Consider the following 22,296-nt stretch of genomic DNA (forward strand, 5'->3'; position numbering starts at 1 on the left):
TAATTTATAAGAAAGAAAAAAATGGCCAATGTCACTAGTACATGCCACCCATTTTTATTTTTGTGTACAATTATTAGTATTATATGAATCACATACGAATGCTACGAAATATTTGAATCTTCGTGTTTCCCGGGAACGGGCTCCCAAGGTCACACCCGTTCCGCAAATATTGCTGAAGTTTCGTTACTGATCTACTGTGACTGTAGACACGACCTTCTCTATTAACTACGGCCTGCTCAATCGTCTAGTTCTCGTGTTCTCCGCGTAGAGCCACTTACCCGTTAAACGCCAAAAAAGACACCTGCCTACTACTAGATAATTTTCAAAAATTGTGACGGGAATATTTGTCATTCCTCAACGTGTCTCTTGTGTCTAATCTGCTTTAGTTTATTTGTGGCCTAAATAGATCCGAGATTTACAATCGCCGTTTCGTTTTGTTTTTGTTTACGTTTGTTTTAGTGCTTTGTGTTGTGTTTCGCATTTTAAAATGCCTTATACGTTTTGTTGTGTTCCGTCGTGTTTCTCCACAGATCCTTCAAGATCCTTTCATGAGTTTCCCTCTAATTTTAAGCTAAGACAAGTATGGTTGGGAAAAATATATCCTAATACCGGTAAATCTTCAATAAATATTTTTATTAAGTACCTATTTTTGTTTGCATAAATTTTGACATATTTTATTTAAAAAAAAACACTTCTGAATACGAAAAATTGTAGATGAGTGTCCAAGATTATCGGACAAAACGGTTGTTTGCAGTTTACATTTCCTGACATCATGTTTTAAAGCATCTGAATCAGGAAGAAAATTGCTGAAACGTGATGCTATTCCCACGTTATTTATGGTAGTTTCCGTGTACAAATTTTGCCAAACCTACAATTTTATATCCAAAAATCTCCATTCTAGACTAATTCGTCCTCTGGCGCCACTGATCTTGTTAACAATGACATCGTAATTAATCAAAATCCTTATCCTGTAAGTCCTACCTACTTATAATACTCCCTTGCCAAATTCTCTAATTCGTGTCCCCAGAATGAAATTACCACATTATCAAATCCTCGACGTTCCTCAAATCCTTCATTTGAAAATCTGCCAGTCTTTCAGGTAATGGAATTCTTACGGTTTTTCACATGTTTATCTATAAACGCTTTCTCAGACAAGGGATAATGAGTGCCAGACCGAAATCATTACAGAAAACGAAATACAACAGTACAAGAAAGAAATTAAAATGTTAAATTTGAAAATCAAACGTCTGATACGCCAGAATGACAAAAAAAACCAAAAGCTACAACAAATGCAAGCAGTCATTGATAAGTACCAGTGCAGCCCAGAAAATAAAATCATAGAGAAAATTAGGTCAGATGCTCATGAAAACAACCAATATGCAGTCTTCTTGTTGGATCAAGTATCAAATTATTCTAAGAAACGTCCACAGTGGTCTGAGCTGACAGTACGTTTCTGCCTTATGTGGCGCTTTTCCAGCCCTAAAGGGTATGATTATCCAAGCTCATTTATAAAACTTCCATCACGTGCAACTCTGCAACGATACGCCGGCAGAAGCGGGGAAGATATGCCACACATAATTAGAAATCGACTTTTAGCGGAAGCTCAGGTTTTATCACCCACTGCTAAAGTGTGCAGTATTTTAATAGATGACATGGCAATTAAGCCTAAATTAAATTATAACAAAGCAGAAGACAAGTTTTATGGGATAGAGACCATCAACGAAGAAACTTCAATTACTAAAGGAGCGATAGCAAATAAGATGTTGTGTTTTGTACTGCGGGGATTATCTATAAAATACACAATACCAGTAGCGTACTACTTTCATAAACAAATAACACATCGCGATATGTACGAACTCACACTCCAAGTCCTACAACTGCTGCATGAGTGTGGTTTTGTTACTATTCGCCTTGTCGCAGACAATCATAAATCAAACGTGGCTCTCTTCACGATGCTTGGAAATGGAAATCTAACAACACAAATAGACCATCCCATAGAACCCAAGATCCCCTTATTTCTAAGCTTCGATTATTGCCACGTTGCAAAAAACGCACGTAACATCTTTTTGGATCGTGATATGTCTTCGGATCAAGGAATAATTACATCACAGTTACTAGTCAGCCTCTACAACATCCAAAAAGATATGGTTATAAAGCCGGTGAGATTCTTAACCCGGAAACATCTTTATCCCAGTAATTTTGAAAAGATGAACGTTAGAAGAGCTGTGGAACTTTTTTCACCGCCTGTTACTGCAGCAATCAAATATTTAGCGGTACAAGACGGTGTTTGGAATTACAACTTCACAACTTCTGTAGCAACTGTGGAATACATGGAGATGATGTATAAATTTTTCCAAATTCACGATGTTAGTGACCGAATCCAATATGTCCGACAGCGAAATGAAGACTGTGCACCCTACATTAGCGTCGATGATGAAAGATTATCGTGGATGAGGTACACTTTTCCACAGTACGTTGATTCCATTCAACGAAACTCTGCTGAAAATCATGTTCCTGGACTGACCAAAGAAACGGCACATGCTTTAAAGTTCACGTGCAAAAGTACCGCCGAATGCATACAATATTTGCTGCGTGATGTACATTTTTATTTTGTGCTCACAAGAGCATTTAGTTCTGATGCTATTGAGTCCACATTCAGTCAGATCCGAATGCGAGGAGGTTCTCAAGATGCAACTGATGCCAGAGCCGCACATCATGCTATAAAAAGAATTTTGCAGTCGGGCATAATAAAGACGTCATTGCATGCCAATGTTTCAGCAGACTATACATACGTCAGCAGTGTTGAGCAATCTAAAATTGCAAAGGAACAAGTTCAAAAAGACATAAATAATATTCAGTTTCCAGAACATGTTATAAATAAGATACAGTTGATAAAAACCGTTCGGTATAATCTGAAACAAAACATAAAATCTGCCTCACAGGCGTTTATTGCTGGTTATATAGTACTTACAATTCAGGAGAGGGTTTCTTGTGCAACTTGTTTGGGCCCGTTGTCAACGTCAGACACTACCAATCCTTTACTTGGACTAATTCAAAATCAAGATCGAGGAGGTTTAAAGTACCCTACAACAGAATTTGCATGCTTAATATCACATATATACGAATTAGTTGTGGACATCATACAATACTTGCCGATGTCGTGTAATCCCTCAAAAATTTTGTATGAACTCCTGCTGGACCATCTAAGTGCCTCAAACTTCTTCACATGTGGAAATCAAGATCACAAAAGAACAATTTCCCAAATAATTCTTTCCAAATTATTGCCGCCAGTACTAAGTAACGTTGGAAGCACAAGAACAGACAACGATTCCGTACAAACACCATTGTACACCAAACCTATATCTCGCAAAGTGCACAAACTATAAGATATAGTTATTAAAATAAACGTGCACAAGATATCCTTTGCGTACAGCGTGCATGTCTTTCGATGTAAACACTAAACAGTCAATTTCAATTTTTTCCCATTTTAGAATAACACTATTTTCCTTTGACCTAGTCTTGTGACGCCATCATGTAGGGTCCACGTATTTCAAAAAACAGTTTCATTTTGTTCCATTCGAGGATCAGTAGTTAACGCATAGTCTTTGTATGGTACTTGCACATGGGAGATTTAAACACCCATAACTTCTCAAAAATCTGTATGCACGTAGGGATATGGAATATAGCAATCAATTCCCACGTGTATCTAAATCGAATCTTGGAGAATATAGACAAAAAATTGGTCTAAAGAGTTTAGACAGTACTTCTCTCGCTGTCGGAAACTTGACGACTGCATGCCTATTGTGTTTTTTTTCTCATTACATTTTTGTAGTGGGAATTTAAAAAAAAAATGTGATGACGTCATCAACATTTTTGCAAGGACACGTATATCAGTTGGGATAGATGTAGTGTAATACTAAGAATAAAATTATTGTATTCCCAAATTTTCGGGAAAATGAATTGGGTCGTTTTGAATATTGATTTCTTATAATCAATAAAATAACGAAACAATTTACTCACGTATACGGCGCCGGTGTGTAATATCTAGAGAGCGGATTTCTGTCGGGCTAGGCAAGGCCAAACTCGGTACGGCTCGTACGGGATGCGAATTCATTGCGGTTGCGGACTGCACTTCGTTTATTTGAGATTAGAATAACGCTGTTTCGTTGCACTCTGCTGTTAATTCCCGTTCTCATTTACTTAGCCGTTTGATTAATAAATCGTTAATTATATTTATGGAATTGGTACTGATTAAATTCAGTGATTATCTGTCACCCGCTACTGAGTCCCGGCGATCCAGTGCGTCCCCACCTATAATCGTGACGTAGCCCGACAAAAATCCGCTGTCTAGTAATATGAAAGGCAACTGAAAATCGTTTATGTATAAACATTCTTAATTTAAGATGACAAGCGTAACAGCATACGTGAGAGTCAAACAGAGAAACTGTAAACAAAACGACCATCGGTTTTATTGCTTCGACTTCCGCTTATTATATAAAACATTGGGTTTTATTTTAATTCTTGACGGTGAAATTCACAATTGGTTGATTATAAACATGTCTATTTCACATTCGCGGAACCAAGTGAGCGCATAAAACAAATGCAGGTCTGTGATGTTAAAGTCGATGTAAATAAGCGTGCTACCCTTATGTTTCAACCGAGTTTTTCCTTTAACAAATTTTGTGTCTACCAAATTGGGTTGGTTGGGGTGTAATACTAATAATAAGTGTTGCCTTAAATTTAATCAATAAAATAAATTGACTTCATTAATTTTTTTGAACCACCTCTTAAGAAAATCTAAAAAATATGAATGGAATGATAAATCACAAGTACAAACTCATCATATTTTTTGCATTTTAGATAGGATTTATTCAGCAAAATTTAAGGGTGACGTCATCAATTTTTTTAGGAGGGATGAACAAATACATTTTGAACAAAAGTTTACCATGCTTATAATAACCTTAAAATATTCCCAAGATTTCAAAGCATTCGGTTTTGTAATTCCTGATTAAATCGATAAAATAAATTCACGCCTTCATTAATTTTTTTGAGTCACCCTGTATATGCAAATCGAAAAAATTTGAATGGAATGATAAACCACAAGAAGAGACTCACCATATTTTGTACATTTTAGATAGGATTTATTCAGCAAAATTTTGTGGTGACGTCATAAATTTTTTAGGGGGGACGACCAAATACATTTTGATCAAAAATTTACCATGCTTATGATAATTTTAAAATATCTTCAAGATTTCGAAGCATTCGGTTTTGTAGTTCCTGATTAAATCAGTAAAATATATTTACGCATTCATTAATTTTTTTGAGTCACCCTGTATATGCAAATCCAAAAAATATGAATGGAGTGATAGATCACAAGTACAGACTCATCATATTTTGTACATTTTAGATATGATTTATTCCACAAACTTTTGAGCTGACGTCATCAAGTTTTTGGAGGGGATAAGCAAATATTTTTTGACTAAAGATTTATGATGCTCTTTATAGCCTTAAAACATCTGCAACATTTCAAAGCATTCTGGTTAGCAGATTAAAAATTAAATTTCAAAATGTTGTTTTATAATTTTGATTTTTTTTCCAAAAATCTGGACGTTTCGGGTGAAAAGTCGATTCAGAGTTGTAAACTACATGTGTAGGACTATGTTATTTTATACAATTGAAAACCCATTTACTATGTACAGTTTTGAAGTGACGTTATCGCATTAGTGGTGGGGATGATTAGACAAATTTTGGTTGGCGTTTTACCATCTACATGATATTCTTAATATAAGTACAAAATTTCACAACAATCGGTCGAGTACTTTCGGAGATTATCTGTCTAATAAAAATCCGGGACGGCAGACGGACAGACGGACGGACAGACGGACGGACAGACAGACGGAAATGGGAGACCTATTTCTTCGTCTTCTAGGGGTCATGAAAGATCGAAAAAACGTAAAAGTAGAGAGTCGGCCGACGGACTCGATTACAATACTTCCTTTGCTTACGCTCGGGAAGTAAAAATGAATATGTTCACTTAAAAATTTGATTCTGGATTCCTTTTCTGACAACGTTTAATCAAAGATATAGGAGAATGTCATTTACTAATTGAATGCTTTATTATTTTTTGTTTCTTGTATAATTTCTCCTACTTGATTAAAATCGTCTACAGTTGTGGGAAACTTCGATTTCATTTGAAATATTAACTGTACATTTTAAGCTTGGAAAGTCTGACTCTTTAAAATAAATGATAGGTATATAATAGGCAATTCTGAATCAAACTTGTTAAATTTAAATGGCGTTAAATTGCAAATTTGCATAGTAACCTTTAAATTTTAACATGTTTGATTCAGAATTGGCCCTATAAAGTGATTGTTGTTTTTCTATGCCTTACCAACTTCCTTCGTCAAGTTCTTGTAATTTCGCATACAATTCCAAAATGTTTTCAAATCTCTAATTTCTACTTCTTTTGAAATTCAGTGTCACGTTCTAATCTGGCAGCAATTGCAACCACCAGAATTTCAAGTGACATCTTTTTTCAGAATTTTCTAAAGAGGATGGGAGAGATAGGCCCGGTTGAAAGGAAATATTTCAGAATATTGATGGACGGGGAACAGGATCTGCATAATAATATTTTATATTATTAAGCGTTGTAAGTTTGGTTAAATACCAGAAACATTCTAAAATTACAATCTTATAAATATCAAGTTATAAATTAGTGTAAATAATATATGCCACCTCTATTTACAAGCTCCAAGATTTCGTGTGTACCGAGATGTTGGATGTCGTAAATGTAAACATTATTTTGTTATTACTGCAGACAAAATATGTATTGCAGCAAAGAAGATTGTAGATCAGTTTATAGAAACTTTATTCATTAAATATGTGACTAATTGATTAGATTTGCGAACTATTAACCTTAGTGCTGATAGTTTGAAATTTTTTGAACCATGATGTATTATTATCAATACAGCTTACGTGGTAATAAAATTTACACCTATACAAAAGGGCACATTCTTTGTGGCAAAAGGAAGCATTTGCACAACATTTGAAGGTGAGGAACGTGATCAGCTGTGGTGACCAGGGGGTGCTCTAGAAGAGTTGTGTGCAAACAGTTTGTGCGAAATCGAGAAGTGCCTTTTGTAAAGTTTTACCAAATTTAGTAGTTTCGCTTCTATAAACTGATTCTGTATGTAACAGCTATTTTCACCCTGCTTCGATTGTGGATGAACTAAAGAAGCTGTCCAGACCTCTCATGAAAGTAGCTTGTTTCAATGTATGCTTCGCTAAAATGTAATTCGCACAGTGAAAGATAATATGCATTAACTGATGATCTGTATTTTAATAATTATCATCAACTACAATAACTGTAGACCAATGTAGAACTTACGCTTTGGTTAGCAGAAGTTTCAAAAATCATTCTCTTTAGTGCGGCCAACCATTTTCTTTTTAAATAATTTTCCGACTTAGGAAAAGTAAATGTTAACGTCTTGATTCTAATCACTACATTCTGTCTCTCTAGAAGTAAGGGTCGTGTCCATTGGAGCGCAACTCTCACGAGAGTTCTGATTTTGATTTTATACCATCTTTAATCTAAGTTGTCATTTCAAATTTCAGGTCTATTATTACAATGAATTCAATTATTACGAAAAAAATACACGAAAAACATACTTATCGGAGATCATTGTCGCACTTCGAAATGCGTTCGTATTGTGGGAGTCGCTCACAAACTCGGAAAAACCAGGTAAAAACGATACGCTTACCCACGTTGAGGGCAGGCCCGACCATGGCTTTACGGGCTGATTTTGGAATTATTTCTCGCAAACGCCCTCTGAAGTACACATGTAGCTTAATGGTTTCATCTATTATAAATTTAAATCAAAATTTCCAGTGTTTCCTAATTCTTGTTAACCTATAAATTGACAGTTGATGGTCTAAAATTAATTGACGGTTAACGGGTAAGTGGCGCCAAAGTGGCGACATTTTGCGTTTTCTCAGAATCAAAAAAACAATGAAATTCAGGTCGATTGAGCAGGCCGTAGTTAATAGAGAAGGTCGTGCCACGGCCAACTGTATTAATACATATGGCCATCCCAATTCGTATAAAAAGTTGATTCTTTGACGTTTCCAAAATCGTTAATCAGGCAACGACATCTGTTGAGTACAATTATGAACTTGGTTGGCAAATAATTGTCAAAATGACGTTTTAAAATATCACGTTTTTCTGAAAGTGTAGATAATGGCACAAGAACATTAATGATATTACTCCTATTTAGTTTTGAAATAAGATATATATATTTTTACAAAACGAAAATTATTTAACAAAAAGGAAGGTACATATTCATAATTTTAAAACTTTTCCGCTGGTAGGTTTGTTACAGATCGTTATTTTCTTCAACCAGTCTGTTTGTTCCAAACAAATATTATCAATAACTGGTTTCACTGTTGCTCGAATAATTATATCACAAACTCTTGATTTATGTTCCAAGCAACAAAATAATGGATTTTGGTCCAAAGAAGGATGGAGCAGATTACATATTTGTTGACATGTCTTTTTAGAGTTTAAAAACGGTGGTATTAGAAAGTTTTTTAAAAAGGGTAACATTTAGATTCAGTTATTTGAAGACAAATCGTGAAAAATATTTTAGATTCGTAATCTGCCAAAAATTATCTATAAGCCAACTATTTTCCGTTGGATCAGATCGTCTTTTAACTGTTTCATACAAAAAATTTTTGGAAATTACAAAAAAATGTCTTCAACTAATTTTCTGAAATAGTTGAAAACTAGTTGAAAATGTCAAAAGTGCGAAAATCAGTTTTATCTTAGCAGATACTAGCCCCGCCCACCCACCCTCTATTTTCTTGGAAGGTATGTGATTTGCCAAAATCAGTATTATCTTAGCAAGTAGTATTTAATTATTGTGTGATAACCCAAACTTCCCGCCTTAAAAATTTGCCTTGAAACAGTTTGAAAGGCCCGCGAAAAATTCAAAAATTCAAAGTTTGGCCTTGGCTGTGATCGTCTAACAAATGAGAACCTACGTTGTGTGTTTTTTTTTTTGTGGTTTTGAAAAATGGCGGGAAGAAGTTCTTTCATACAAGTGCATACACTGTCGAGAGCGCAAGAAATAATTAACAGAAATTGTTTTGGAGGGGGGGAAACGGCACCACCCTCACAGGGGGAAATACGCTGCGAAGATTTACCCCTCAGCGCAAAAACCCCCTTGGTTTTATTCCCGGACGACATTTTATTACATTTCAAAACCCTTAAGATATGTGAAAGAAAAACACTCGCGGATTGACAGACATACACATATGAAAACCGAACAAATACAAAACCCTACACATATGTAAATTGGATGGCAGAACCCGAATCATTATGAGAGTGTGGCGATCGAACAAAACATAAAACAAAATATATCAATTTCATTTACGAGCACAGCAAAATACCCAGAGGGGGTGTCGTAGCGTGAGCGAAGTTTGGAGCTCCCGGTCTGGGCTGGTTTCCCCCGCGACGGTGATTCTATCTACACCAAGCCTGCCAGACATCACCCCTCCATTACGAACATGTTGTCCAAGCAGGCCGTTTCGGCCTAAAACTAGCGGTGAAGTCTCGTCAACTACTACCTCGTCGTCAAGACCGTTCCCACTGAAGTCTAGTTCAAAGCCTGCACATATGTGCAGAGAGCGCGACACATTCCGCTACCTCAACTAGGAACTGCGCCCATCGCCGACACTACGTGTTATCGTGTTATTTACCTCCAATTCTATTTAAATGTTCAATCTCTATGACTCTAATATTAAATGACAACCGAACAAGTGTTAAAGTTTCAACAAGGAGCAATAAACAACATTTAAATTCGCCACACACTCTTACGAAAATTCAACAACAAATAATTCTTAATTGAGATTAAATTTGGACATCAGATAATTTATATGAGAGAAAACATTCATCAACAAAATATTTACATGATCAAAACTTAGCAAAGATTTATAAAACAAAGATCTGGTGTGAAATAAGCTTGTACAAATTAAATATCATGTTAGGTCAAAATTGCAGAGCATGGAAATTTACGTTCAATTCAAATTATACAACAAGGAAAATTACTGAAACTGAAATTGTGAGACAAAGACAAATTGCATGAGGTGAAAGATTGTAAAGTTAACAGATTTACATGTGATTAATATTAATTCGTGTCCAGTCAAGTTATTGGTTAAAATTCAAACGTGAAATTATTTAAATGCATTGTGGGCCATTATTACACATACATTTCCCCCAAACAAAACACATAAACAAACATGGCAGACAATCTGCAGTTGCAAAATGGCGTTGGACGAATTCGTCATTCAAAATAATAGGCGTTGAAAATATGCGATGCAAAAATACGATGAATCCTGTGGCGTTGTATAAACGATGGGCTAAATAAAAGGAATAAAAGGCACGTCCCCCCACGACCCACAATGTTGTTATTTTGTTCAATAGATTCAGTTAAAACATGTGCTCGTTTAAAAGAAACAAAATGGACGCTTCAAAATGGCCGCTGCCTGAACAAAGAACGGTGAAAATAACAATTCGTTTGCCGCCATCCAAAATACAGATTTCACAAATATAGCTAAATAAAGCATGGCCCGAACTAGAAATCACTTCCTGTAAAGCCCTACTGCGATGGATTTTAAATGAAAGATAAAAAAAACGAGATTAGTGAAAAAAAGGCGCACGCGTCGAAGTGTCACGAGGTCAGAAGCACCGTCGGGGCTTGAATCTCGCGGCGAAACAGGTCCCAGTCGAAAACGTGTTCAAAACATACCTCTCCAAAGATGCGAAGATTTCGACACGGCTTACCGCCAACAGGAACACAAAAACCTCGTCGTAAGAACGATGAGAAATCAGGAACACCCAATGGCTCAACGGGGCTACTAGGTTTTCCAATGGAACAGATCAACACTGGAAAAACAAAACACAACAGCAAAAGGCACAGAACAATTCCCAATTAAAAATACAACCTGTTGCTCGGAGCGCTCGACGGAGGTCGACCGTTTGTTCCAAGCGGTCAGAGAGAAGTGGCTGATCTTACACGAGACAAAAACACCCTAACATTTGCGCATGTCTGTTTCTTTGGGGTGGTTGGTTGCCAACCTCTCCTTCTTCTCACTAACCGTTTCTTGTGCGCGCGGAATTCGTTTGAAATTTAAAAATTCGAATTGGATCCTTACAGTCGTCCCCCAGCGTTTTCGGAGCGAAGCTACGCGTAGCGACTGGAAACGCTAACCTAAAGGAAGGCCAATCGAATTTTTATCTTCTTTCTTCTAGACACGTCCCCCCGATTCCAAGTGTACCAAGACACGTTTGCCTCACCAACGTGTCCTCCGGGCGTTTCCCGAAGTGTTGGGTGGAGGAAGCGAAAAGGGGTTAAAGGGTGCCTGAGCAGGCAACGCGGGGACAGGAGCATGTGACCTGGAATCGTCACGACGCCTGCGTCGTGGTGACCGGCGCTCACGCCTTCGACGGGGCGACCCTCTGTCAGAGTCCCTGTGTTCTCGACCGGACCCACGTCCAAGGAGGAACCCTTGAGCCCTGGCAAAACTCCTTTCCCTCGGTGGAATGGTGCTCCATGCGCTCCAGACGTCGTCCGGGAACACCCTCATGACGTCGTCTATGGTGTCGAGCTCGCTGTCTGGTAACATCAGCGACTTCAAGAGCCCGTACTTGTTGATGAAATAGTCCACCATGAGTCCGTCTCGGTGGGGGTCAAAACGTCCTCGCCGGACCTCCTCAGCCACGGCCCTGCGTTGGTGTGCGGGCCAATACAACTCCACGAAGTCGTGGCGGAAGTCTTCGTAGGTGCTCCAGCTGTCTTGGCTGGCCGTCGCCCATGTCCTCGCGTCTCCCTTGAGGCACTTCAACACCTCTCCCAGCTTGTTGGAGGAGGGCGTGTGCGTCTCGGCGCAGTAATCCTCGAATTCCCGCAAGAACTCCAGCGCCTTCTTTCGCGTGCCTGAAAAGGAAGGGCGGGGCAAAGATGTCGTCGCCAATCGTCGCTCGAGGTCCAAAGCGTATCGCCTCCAGCCCCTGTCGTGGGACCTGGATCGGCTTCGCTCGTAGGACCGGTGGCGTCGTTCTTCTGGGGTCCTCTCGCGTCGCTCTCGGCGTCTGCCGCGTTCCTGGCTAGGGCTCCTCGAACGTCCTTCGGAGGAACGTTCCGGTTCCCTGCTAGGGCTTCTTCGGCTACCCTTGGAGGTCGTGGCTTGCGTGTGATCTGTCCACACGTCCGTGATCCGGAAGTCGGGGTCGTCACGGTTATCGCTGCTGCGTTCCCGTCTTTCGGCCATTTCTTCAGCTGATCACTTTGCCTGTTCTAAATCAAAACACATGAGTATTTATGCAACATTAAATGCGCTCCTCTAACACAGTATGCAACATTGTATGCTGGTCACGCGGCAACAAATTCTGTGATAACCCAAACTTCCCGCCTTAAAAATTTGCCTTGAAACAGTTTGAAAGGCCCGCGAAAAATTCAAAAATTCAAAGTTTGGCCTTGGCTGTGATCGTCTAACAAATGAGAACCTACGTTGTGTGTTTTTTTTTTGTGGTTTTGAAAAATGGCGGGAAGAAGTTCTTTCATACAAGTGCATACACTGTCGAGAGCGCAAGAAATAATTAACAGAAATTGTTTTGGAGGGGGGGAAACGGCACCACCCTCACAGGGGGAAATACGCTGCGAAGATTTACCCCTCAGCGCAAAAACCCCCTTGGTTTTATTCCCGGACGACATTTTATTACATTTCAAAACCCTTAAGATATGTGAAAGAAAAACACTCGCGGATTGACAGACATACACATATGAAAACCGAACAAATACAAAACCCTACACATATGTAAATTGGATGGCAGAACCCGAATCATTATGAGAGTGTGGCGATCGAACAAAACATAAAACAAAATATATCAATTTCATTTACGAGCACAGCAAAATACCCAGAGGGGGTGTCGTAGCGTGAGCGAAGTTTGGAGCTCCCGGTCTGGGCTGGTTTCCCCCGCGACGGTGATTCTATCTACACCAAGCCTGCCAGACATCACCCCTCCATTACGAACATGTTGTCCAAGCAGGCCGTTTCGGCCTAAAACTAGCGGTGAAGTCTCGTCAACTACTACCTCGTCGTCAAGACCGTTCCCACTGAAGTCTAGTTCAAAGCCTGCACATATGTGCAGAGAGCGCGACACATTCCGCTACCTCAACTAGGAACTGCGCCCATCGCCGACACTACGTGTTATCGTGTTATTTACCTCCAATTCTATTTAAATGTTCAATCTCTATGACTCTAATATTAAATGACAACCGAACAAGTGTTAAAGTTTCAACAAGGAGCAATAAACAACATTTAAATTCGCCACACACTCTTACGAAAATTCAACAACAAATAATTCTTAATTGAGATTAAATTTGGACATCAGATAATTTATATGAGAGAAAACATTCATCAACAAAATATTTACATGATCAAAACTTAGCAAAGATTTATAAAACAAAGATCTGGTGTGAAATAAGCTTGTACAAATTAAATATCATGTTAGGTCAAAATTGCAGAGCATGGAAATTTACGTTCAATTCAAATTATACAACAAGGAAAATTACTGAAACTGAAATTGTGAGACAAAGACAAATTGCATGAGGTGAAAGATTGTAAAGTTAACAGATTTACATGTGATTAATATTAATTCGTGTCCAGTCAAGTTATTGGTTAAAATTCAAACGTGAAATTATTTAAATGCATTGTGGGCCATTATTACACATACATTTCCCCCAAACAAAACACATAAACAAACATGGCAGACAATCTGCAGTTGCAAAATGGCGTTGGACGAATTCGTCATTCAAAATAATAGGCGTTGAAAATATGCGATGCAAAAATACGATGAATCCTGTGGCGTTGTATAAACGATGGGCTAAATAAAAGGAATAAAAGGCACGTCCCCCCACGACCCACAATGTTGTTATTTTGTTCAATAGATTCAGTTAAAACATGTGCTCGTTTAAAAGAAACAAAATGGACGCTTCAAAATGGCCGCTGCCTGAACAAAGAACGGTGAAAATAACAATTCGTTTGCCGCCATCCAAAATACAGATTTCACAAATATAGCTAAATAAAGCATGGCCCGAACTAGAAATCACTTCCTGTAAAGCCCTACTGCGATGGATTTTAAATGAAAGATAAAAAAAACGAGATTAGTGAAAAAAAGGCGCACGCGTCGAAGTGTCACGAGGTCAGAAGCACCGTCGGGGCTTGAATCTCGCGGCGAAACAGGTCCCAGTCGAAAACGTGTTCAAAACATACCTCTCCAAAGATGCGAAGATTTCGACACGGCTTACCGCCAACAGGAACACAAAAACCTCGTCGTAAGAACGATGAGAAATCAGGAACACCCAATGGCTCAACGGGGCTACTAGGTTTTCCAATGGAACAGATCAACACTGGAAAAACAAAACACAACAGCAAAAGGCACAGAACAATTCCCAATTAAAAATACAACCTGTTGCTCGGAGCGCTCGACGGAGGTCGACCGTTTGTTCCAAGCGGTCAGAGAGAAGTGGCTGATCTTACACGAGACAAAAACACCCTAACATTTGCGCATGTCTGTTTCTTTGGGGTGGTTGGTTGCCAACCTCTCCTTCTTCTCACTAACCGTTTCTTGTGCGCGCGGAATTCGTTTGAAATTTAAAAATTCGAATTGGATCCTTACAATTGTTTAATCATTTATTTTGCCACTTCAATATACAATATAGTACTTGCTAAGATAATACTGATTTTGGCAAATCACATACCTTCCAAGAAACTAGAGGGCGGGTGGGCGGGGCTAGTACTTCCTAAGATAATACTAATGGTGGCAAATGACATATCCTACAAGGTAAGAGAGGGCGGGTGGGCGGGGCTAATAGTTGCAAAGAAAAAAACTGATTTCAGTAAAAAACATCCCTAAGAAAATACAGGGTGGCTGGGTGGGGCTAGTACTTGCTTAAATAAGGCAATTTTTGGCAAACGACATACTCTTTAAGAGAATGGAGGGTGAGTGGGTGAGCGGGGTTAGTATTTCATGAGGTAAATTTGCGATTAGTATTCTATAAAACTAGAAAGTCAATGTGTTCCTCTCAAATAAAGCCATTTGGAACGGTTTAAAATTTTTTGGAAATGTTGGGAATTTTTGGACTCCTTTTCTCGCATTTCTCAGTTATTTGAAGACAAATCGTGAAAAATATTTTAGATTCGTAATCTGCGAAAAATTATCTATAAGCCAACTATTTTCCGTTGGATCAGATCGTCTTTTAACTGTTACAGACAAAAAATTTTTGGAAATTACAAAAAATGTCTTCAACTAATTTTCTGAAATAGTTGAAAACTAGTTGAAAATGTCAAAAGTGCGAAAATCAGTTTTATCTTAGCAGATACTAGCCCCGCCCACCCACCCTCTATTTTCTTGGAAGGTATGTGATTTGCCAAAATCAGTATTATCTTAGCAAGTAGTATTTAATTATTGTTTAATCATTTATTTTGCCACTTCAATATACAATATAGTACTTGCTAAGATAATACTGATTTTGGCAAATCACATATCTTCCAAGAAACTAGAGGGCGGGTGGGCGGGGCTAGTACTTGCTAAGGTAAGACTAACGGTGGCAAATGACATATCCTACAAGGTAAGAGAGGGCGGGTGGGCGGGGCTAGTTTTTGCGAACAAAAAAACTGATTTTAGTAAATAACATATCCCTAAGAAAATAGAGGGTGGGTGGGTGGGGCTAGTACTTGCTAAGATAAGACAAAATTTGGCAAACGACATACTCTTTAAGAAAATGGAGGGTGAGTGGGTGGGCGGGGCTAGTATTTCATAAGGTAAATTTGCGATTAGTATTCTATAAAACTAGAAACTCAATGTTTTTCTCTGAAATAAAGCCATTTGGAACGGTTTCAAATTTTTTGAAAATTTTGGAGATTTTTGGAGTCCTTTCCTCGCATTTCTCAGTTATTTGAAGATAAATCGTCAAAAAATATTTTATCTATAAGTCAACTACATATTTTCCGGTGGGTCAGATCGTCTTTTAACTGTTTCAGACAAAAAATTTCTGGAAATTACGAAAAATTGTTGTCACTTTTTTCGCTAATTTTCGAAAATAAATGAAAAATAGTTGAAAATGTCAAAAGTGCGAAAATCAGTTTTATCTTATCAAATACTGCTAGCACCGGTTTTCGTGGTTTCACTCAAGAGACTGCACATGCTTTAAAATTTATTGCCAGAAGTACATATTTGTGTGTTAAGTTTTTATTAGAACAAGCAGGCTTTTACTATGTTCTTACGCGTTCCTTTAGCTCCGATGCGGTGGAAGCAATGTTCTCACACGTGAGATTAAAAGGAGGCTCCAATGATGCAACGGATGCCAGAGCGGCAGAATATGCAATGCAGAATTGTTAAATATGTTCCAAATGTTCCAAATCATCTAATGTTTCCAATATAGACTTTGTCAGTACTGCAAAAATCTCGGTTTTGGATCATGATACAAAACAAGACAAAGAAAATTTTGATGTACCTTTGGAATTAAGAACAAAGATTCAAAACCTAAGTAAATTAATTGAACGCTGTGCAAACATTTCATCGGCATCTGTGGCCTTTTTGGCTGGCTACATTTTAAAGAAATTAGACGACAAATTTCATTGCGACAGCTGCCTTGCGCCGCTGTTGTCCAAAGAGGTTCCTGGTCCGCTATTAAGACTCATCCTGTTACAGGATCGAGGTGGATTAACCTATCCCAATGCATATTTCGTAGGCATTGTGAAGGTAGTGGCTGACGTCACTCAAAAAATGTTGCCGTTTTTAAATTCCAAAAAGACATGTCAACAAATGTGTAATCTGCTCCATCCTTCTTTGGACCAAAATCCATTATTTTGTTGCTTGGAACATAAATCAAGAGTTTGTGATATAATTATTCGAGCAACAGTGAAACCAGTTATTGATAATATTTGTTTGGAACAAACAGACTGGTTGAAGAAAATAACGATCTGTAACAAACCTACCAGCAGAAAAGTTTTAAAATTATGAATATGTACCTTCCTTTTTGTTAAATAATTTTCGTTTTTTAAAAATATATCTATCTTATTTCAAAACTAAATAATATGAGTAATATCATTAATGTTCTTGTGCCATTATCTACACTTTCAGAAAAACGTGATATTTTAAAACGTCATTTTGACAATTATTTGCCAACCAAGTTCATAATTGTACTCAACAGATGTCGTTGCCTGATTAACGATTTTGGAAACGTCAAAGAATCAACTTTTTATACGAATTGGGATGGCCATATGTATTAATACAGTTGGCCGTGGTCGTGCTGTAGAGCAGCTAAGTAAACGAAGAAGTCAGCTGTTATACCGACAAGTTTTATTTATAATTTTAAGCAACTTGCTACTAGAGGGTGCTAAAAATTTACTAAGGTTGGTAAAGCAGTGGGTTACATGCTGGAATGCCAAAAACAGCATACAGTTATCTTCAAGTTATAATAAAAAAAAATAAAAACTGCGTCCACTACAGTGGGCACAGTGACCGAAAGGGTTAAACCTCGCGTAACTTTTTATCCACACAAGTTTTATTTCACACCAGATCTTTTTTTGTTTTTATAAATCTTTGCTAGTTTTTTTATGTAAATATTTTGTTGCTTAATGCTTCCATCATATAAATTATCTGCTGTCCAATCTTAATCTCAGATAAGACTTCTTTGCTGTTTCAAATTTCACAAGAGTGTATGGCGAATTTAAATGTTGTTTATTGCTCTTTTTGAAACTTCAACACTTGTTCAGTTGTCGTTAATATCAGAGTTATAAGAAAGGGAACATTTAAATGGAATTGAGGTTAAATAACACCGAAATACGTGGCAGAAGCGGGGGGCGCGGTTTCTATTCGAGCTGGCGGGATTTATCACACTATCTGCACAAAGGATGCAGGCTTTGTATAGAAGTCAAGGGCGGTCGAGATGACGTGACGCTGTCGGCTTCGTGATAGCCGGGACCCAACCGCGAGCGTAACGGCCTGCTCGTACAGCATGTCCGTAATAGCTGTGCGGCAGTGCTTGCGATAGATAGAATCACCGTCGTGGGTAGGAGAACAGCCACGACCAGGAACCCCAAACTCCGCTCGTGCTACAACGCCCCCTATGGCTCTTTTTTTGCTGTGCTCTAGAATGAAATTGACAAAGTTCGATCGCCACCCTCTTATAGCGCTCTGGTGCCTCTGCCGCATACGGTTTTTATTAAAATTTTGTTCTCTTATTGACTGCCATACTTTTAAATTTGTCGCCACACGGTCGTAATAACTTGTGTATTTGCATCGAGATATTTTAATTCAGATTTTTCTTTGTTTTTATTAAATTTGTGATATTCAAATATTTACATTGATTCAGAACGTTTAATTTGATTTCATTCAAAGTTTTTTTTATATATGTAGCTGAGCATTAAGCGGTGCCTTCAACGGGCACAACTTAGTCCCAGCTTTTTTTTTGTCAGTGGAGGAATAAATGATTTTATGTCCTCCATAAATTTGGTGTTTTATTTAGCGGTACTTTTCCAACCTTGGAGTTCTACCACTTGCATCTGAACATTCCGCCACAAAAAAAACGCAACGTAGGTTCCATTTTGTTAAACACTCACAGCATAAATTTTGAATTTTTCGCGGGCCTTTCAAACTTTTTCAAGTGTCAATTTAAGGCGGGATGTTTGGGTTATCACAACACTATATCTTTCGTCGAACTTTACTCACACAGTTTTCTTTACAGGTTGTGACGAAGTCGTAAATTACCGCAAGTTGAATTAAAAACCGTAATCGTACTAAAGCTTCCGACGAACTTTATACAGTTTTATTAACCACAAAACATTCAGATCACTATTACTATTTATTAACACCAGTTAACACTAGTAAAGATAAGTATGCATAAAAATTCAAATTCTGGAGTTTATTTGTTAAATTGTAGAGACTGTTCCCTGGTGAATGCAAGTAAATGGAAGGTTTTCATTATGTGTACGACCATGGTATAAACCTATAAACTTGCAAAGTAAATATTCAGCTGAATCAGTAGCAACCCAGATGAAGAAATAAACGCAGAAAAGATTCCACAAAACTGCAATACCACATAGTAATAATTATTTCTTGGTACAAGATGTTAAACTATAAATATTTTTGCATTGACAAGCTTTTGGGTACAGATTTTTGGTTCAAGTTTTACCTGCTTTACGTGCATCCTTTGGCACATATATGTGTAACGTAATTTTATAATTTAAAAAAATTATATGTCAATATTATATTATTTTCACCATCATGATGTGTTGCAAATAAATGACCATATTTTATTTTAAGCACGAATTTCATTTGACTGCATTTTTAATTAAAAAACTCATGAAAAGTTGATATAACGAATACGATGCGATCTTCATATCTGAATATACCGTTATCATTGGTAATTCAAGCGGTAAAATTATCACGTTTGGGTTTGGGTATATTATATCAATTATATGTACATATTAATTTAGGTGTTAATGTAGAGACGTCTGTGTAAACATATTGTGATAATAATTTATCAAGTGTTTATGAACATTTATTTTATCACTGTAGGAGATATTGTGTTACTGTATTCTATTGTTGTAACAGTGTATCGACTGTTTAAGAAAACTATATCGTTGAATAACATACTGCTAGTGGTATGACTGTTTTGTGGCGTGGCTCAACCGCTTATCCGTTCATTCACGAATGTGTACGAATACGATACCAGAGAACACGATACGAACAGAGGAAAGGGTTTGTATGTATACAGCCTGTTATTAAAAGGTACGTACAAAATAAAACCGGCTGTTGGTCTCGAAGTATGGGTGCTAAAATTTAAAAAAAGTTCATTTAAATTTTAATAATTTTTATCTCCTTTTAGAGATAAAAATTATTAAAATTTATGTCCAAATTCGTTGTACGCCTCTGATAAAAAGATCATCTTTCGTTTCTATAGCAACATTTAGTCTTGACAAAAGTTTTATTGTTACAGTTGCTATGATTTACTAATAGTATATTATTAGCCAAGGTTGCAAAGCCAAGCATTCTAGACCGAGCGCAAATTAGAACCCGAGACGCGCAGCGTCGAGGGCTCTGAAGCGCGAGGTCTAGAAGTGGCTTTGCAACCGTGGTTAATATACTATTTTTTTCACTAGTAGAAACTATAAGACAATAAACTGAAAAAATAAACCTTCAATTTTTTGACGCAACATCATTTTGTTTTGATTTCTAATCAAACTTAATCTAAATCTTCAACACAAAGAAAACCGTTTATGCTTGTCGCTGAATTAATCATTTTATCTTCTACCGTCTACCAACTACCATGCGTATACTCAAGTAATGTTTGTAGCACACATTTGTTCATTTCTTAAGAAATAATCACATCAAACATTGCGTACATAACCTCAATTTTTCTTTTTGAACCGGTGGTCGCAAAAGTTGAATTTGCTACCTCTAAATGAGTCGACATTTGCATGCGTCATGGCTGCTAGTGGAAAAAATAAATTAATTTTACCTATGTATCCTTCAGTAGCGTCTAAAAAGATTGGATAAGGGTTAATTTTCCCCTTAAAATTTTGATAAGACAAAATAAGTTTTTCCGACTTCTTAGACTTCGCGAAAAACTGTCCATTTTGTTGTACGTACCTTTCAATAACATCCTGTATGTGTGATACAAAATTCCATCTATATGTATAAAACCTCTTTGGTTTTTGTTGACACTATTGATGTTTTGACAGATGACATAACATTCGTTAATTCGTTTTAGGTTAGAAAAGAACTTGAGTAATTTTATGAATATTATTAATATATTGTTGTGTGAAAGTAGTTAAAGGCACGGGTACCATGAACTCGTTAAAATTAATTTCAAATCTACTGTCCCATAATTTAAATACTTTTCGCACTGTTAATGTAAGTTTTACAAAATACACGGCTTTTGTTAATAACACTAATAATTATACGTTGTAGTTACAACAAATTCGCACGAAATGGGTTAACCGGTGGATGATTCGAGACGTAAAGCGGCGTCAGTTAGCCACAGAATTGGCTCCTGCTAGATTGCGAGTAAATTCTCTACGAAGAAATGATATTCTCCCAGCGGAACTTCGAGAAATAGCTGATAAGGAAATCGCCGCGTTTCCACTGAATTCAACACCTCTAAGAATTAATAAACGTTGTGTAGTAACTTCAAGACCGAGAGGAGTCGTGAACAGGTGGAGGGTTAGCAGAATTGTATTTAGACATTTAGCTGATTACAATAAATTGTCTGGTGTACAAAGAGCAATGTGGTAGTCAATATTGTATATATGTAGTCGTTAATAAAATTTGCAAATTGGAATTTTAATTTTTAAAATTTTACCATCCAGTTGACGCATAAAGTATAATGCAACAGTGTTACTTTTTAACTTCTGATAAGCAATATACTCAATATTTATAAATGCACTACTTGATTTTGTTTTACGAATGCGCGAAAATTAGTTTTAAATCGCAGTACTATCAAGAGGTCTGTTTCAATAGAAATACAACAATATACAAACAAAAGTTTAAAAAAGAGTTTATTATCTTAAATTATAACTCTAATCAAAAAGTCCAAGACCCATGTCATCATCAGATTCCTCGGGTTCTGATTCCTTCTTCTTTTCTTCTTTTGCTGGTGCGGCTGCTGCAGCAGCAGCAGCAGGAGCAGCCGAAGCTGCAGCAGCTGCCGGTGCTGCTCCAACTCCTGAACCTATTTTGGTGATCAATTCTTTGATATTGACTCCTTCCAAAGATTTTGCAAAAAGTCCTGGCCAGTAAGGTTCGACGTCCACACCAGCTGCTTTCAGGATGGTTTGTATCTTCTCCCCCTATAAAAAAAAATGCATCACAATGAACAAAAATATCATCGCAGACTTATTTAATATTAATCAATTAAAGCTGTTGTTTAAGCAACATTATTTGATTTTTAATAGAATTGCGGATAATTGTAGAAATATACGGCGGCAATGCAGTAACATAACCTACAAACATGAAAAGTAACGATATTAAGATTACTTACAGTAATAGCGATATCATCATCCGCTAAAATTAGGGCGGAGTAAACACAGGCCAATTCAGCAGTTGAAGTCATTTTTGTTTATTGTAAATAGTCGTGCAAGTCGCCAAATGGCCTTAGCTCAACGAGAACAAGCACAGCAAACGAACTTCCACAAAGTCGAAAACCAAAAGAGATTTCAGTTTGACAAGTG

At 37.4% G+C, this 22,296-nt stretch overlaps 2 protein-coding genes and 2 long non-coding RNA genes across 5 annotated transcripts; 1 reads left to right on the plus strand and 3 right to left on the minus strand.

Moving 5' to 3' along the window:
• Positions 1-31: 31 nt before the first annotated feature.
• On the minus strand, positions 32-3,891 carry LOC135122508 (uncharacterized). Of its 2 annotated transcripts, XR_010279395.1 has the most exons (3): positions 3,145-3,891; positions 2,972-3,084; positions 32-2,912 (listed from the first exon to the last, which is right to left on the minus strand). It is a non-coding gene; the product is annotated as an uncharacterized LOC135122508 (long non-coding RNA). The 2 variants fall into 2 exon arrangements; XR_010279394.1 differs by having other exon boundaries at positions 2,972-3,891.
• Positions 3,892-5,833: 1,942 nt separating this feature from the next.
• LOC135122510 (uncharacterized) lies at positions 5,834-8,040 on the minus strand. The gene is made up of 3 exons (XR_010279399.1): positions 7,669-8,040; positions 7,388-7,616; positions 5,834-7,283 (listed from the first exon to the last, which is right to left on the minus strand). It is a non-coding gene; the product is annotated as an uncharacterized LOC135122510 (long non-coding RNA).
• Positions 8,041-20,806: 12,766 nt separating this feature from the next.
• LOC135122519 (small ribosomal subunit protein uS14m) lies at positions 20,807-21,407 on the plus strand. Its single transcript, XM_064046742.1, has 2 exons — positions 20,807-20,980; positions 21,038-21,407. The coding sequence occupies exons 1-2, from the start codon at positions 20,915-20,917 to the stop codon at positions 21,359-21,361; spliced, it is 390 nt and encodes a 129-aa protein (XP_063902812.1). The 5' UTR covers positions 20,807-20,914; the 3' UTR covers positions 21,362-21,407.
• Positions 21,408-21,607: 200 nt separating this feature from the next.
• Positions 21,608-22,281, minus strand: LOC135122521 (large ribosomal subunit protein P1). Its single transcript, XM_064046744.1, has 2 exons — positions 22,107-22,281; positions 21,608-21,915 (listed from the first exon to the last, which is right to left on the minus strand). The coding sequence occupies exons 1-2, from the start codon at positions 22,176-22,178 to the stop codon at positions 21,646-21,648; spliced, it is 342 nt and encodes a 113-aa protein (XP_063902814.1). The 5' UTR covers positions 22,179-22,281; the 3' UTR covers positions 21,608-21,645.
• Between the last annotated feature and the right edge of the window lie 15 nt (positions 22,282-22,296).

The sequence above is a fragment of the Zophobas morio genome, unplaced genomic scaffold (assembly GCF_036711695.1).
Source record: "Zophobas morio isolate AGI-343-1 ecotype UQ-CSIRO unplaced genomic scaffold, CSIRO_AGI_Zmor_V1 ptg000005l, whole genome shotgun sequence".
Lineage (NCBI taxonomy): Eukaryota > Metazoa > Arthropoda > Insecta > Coleoptera > Tenebrionidae > Zophobas > Zophobas morio.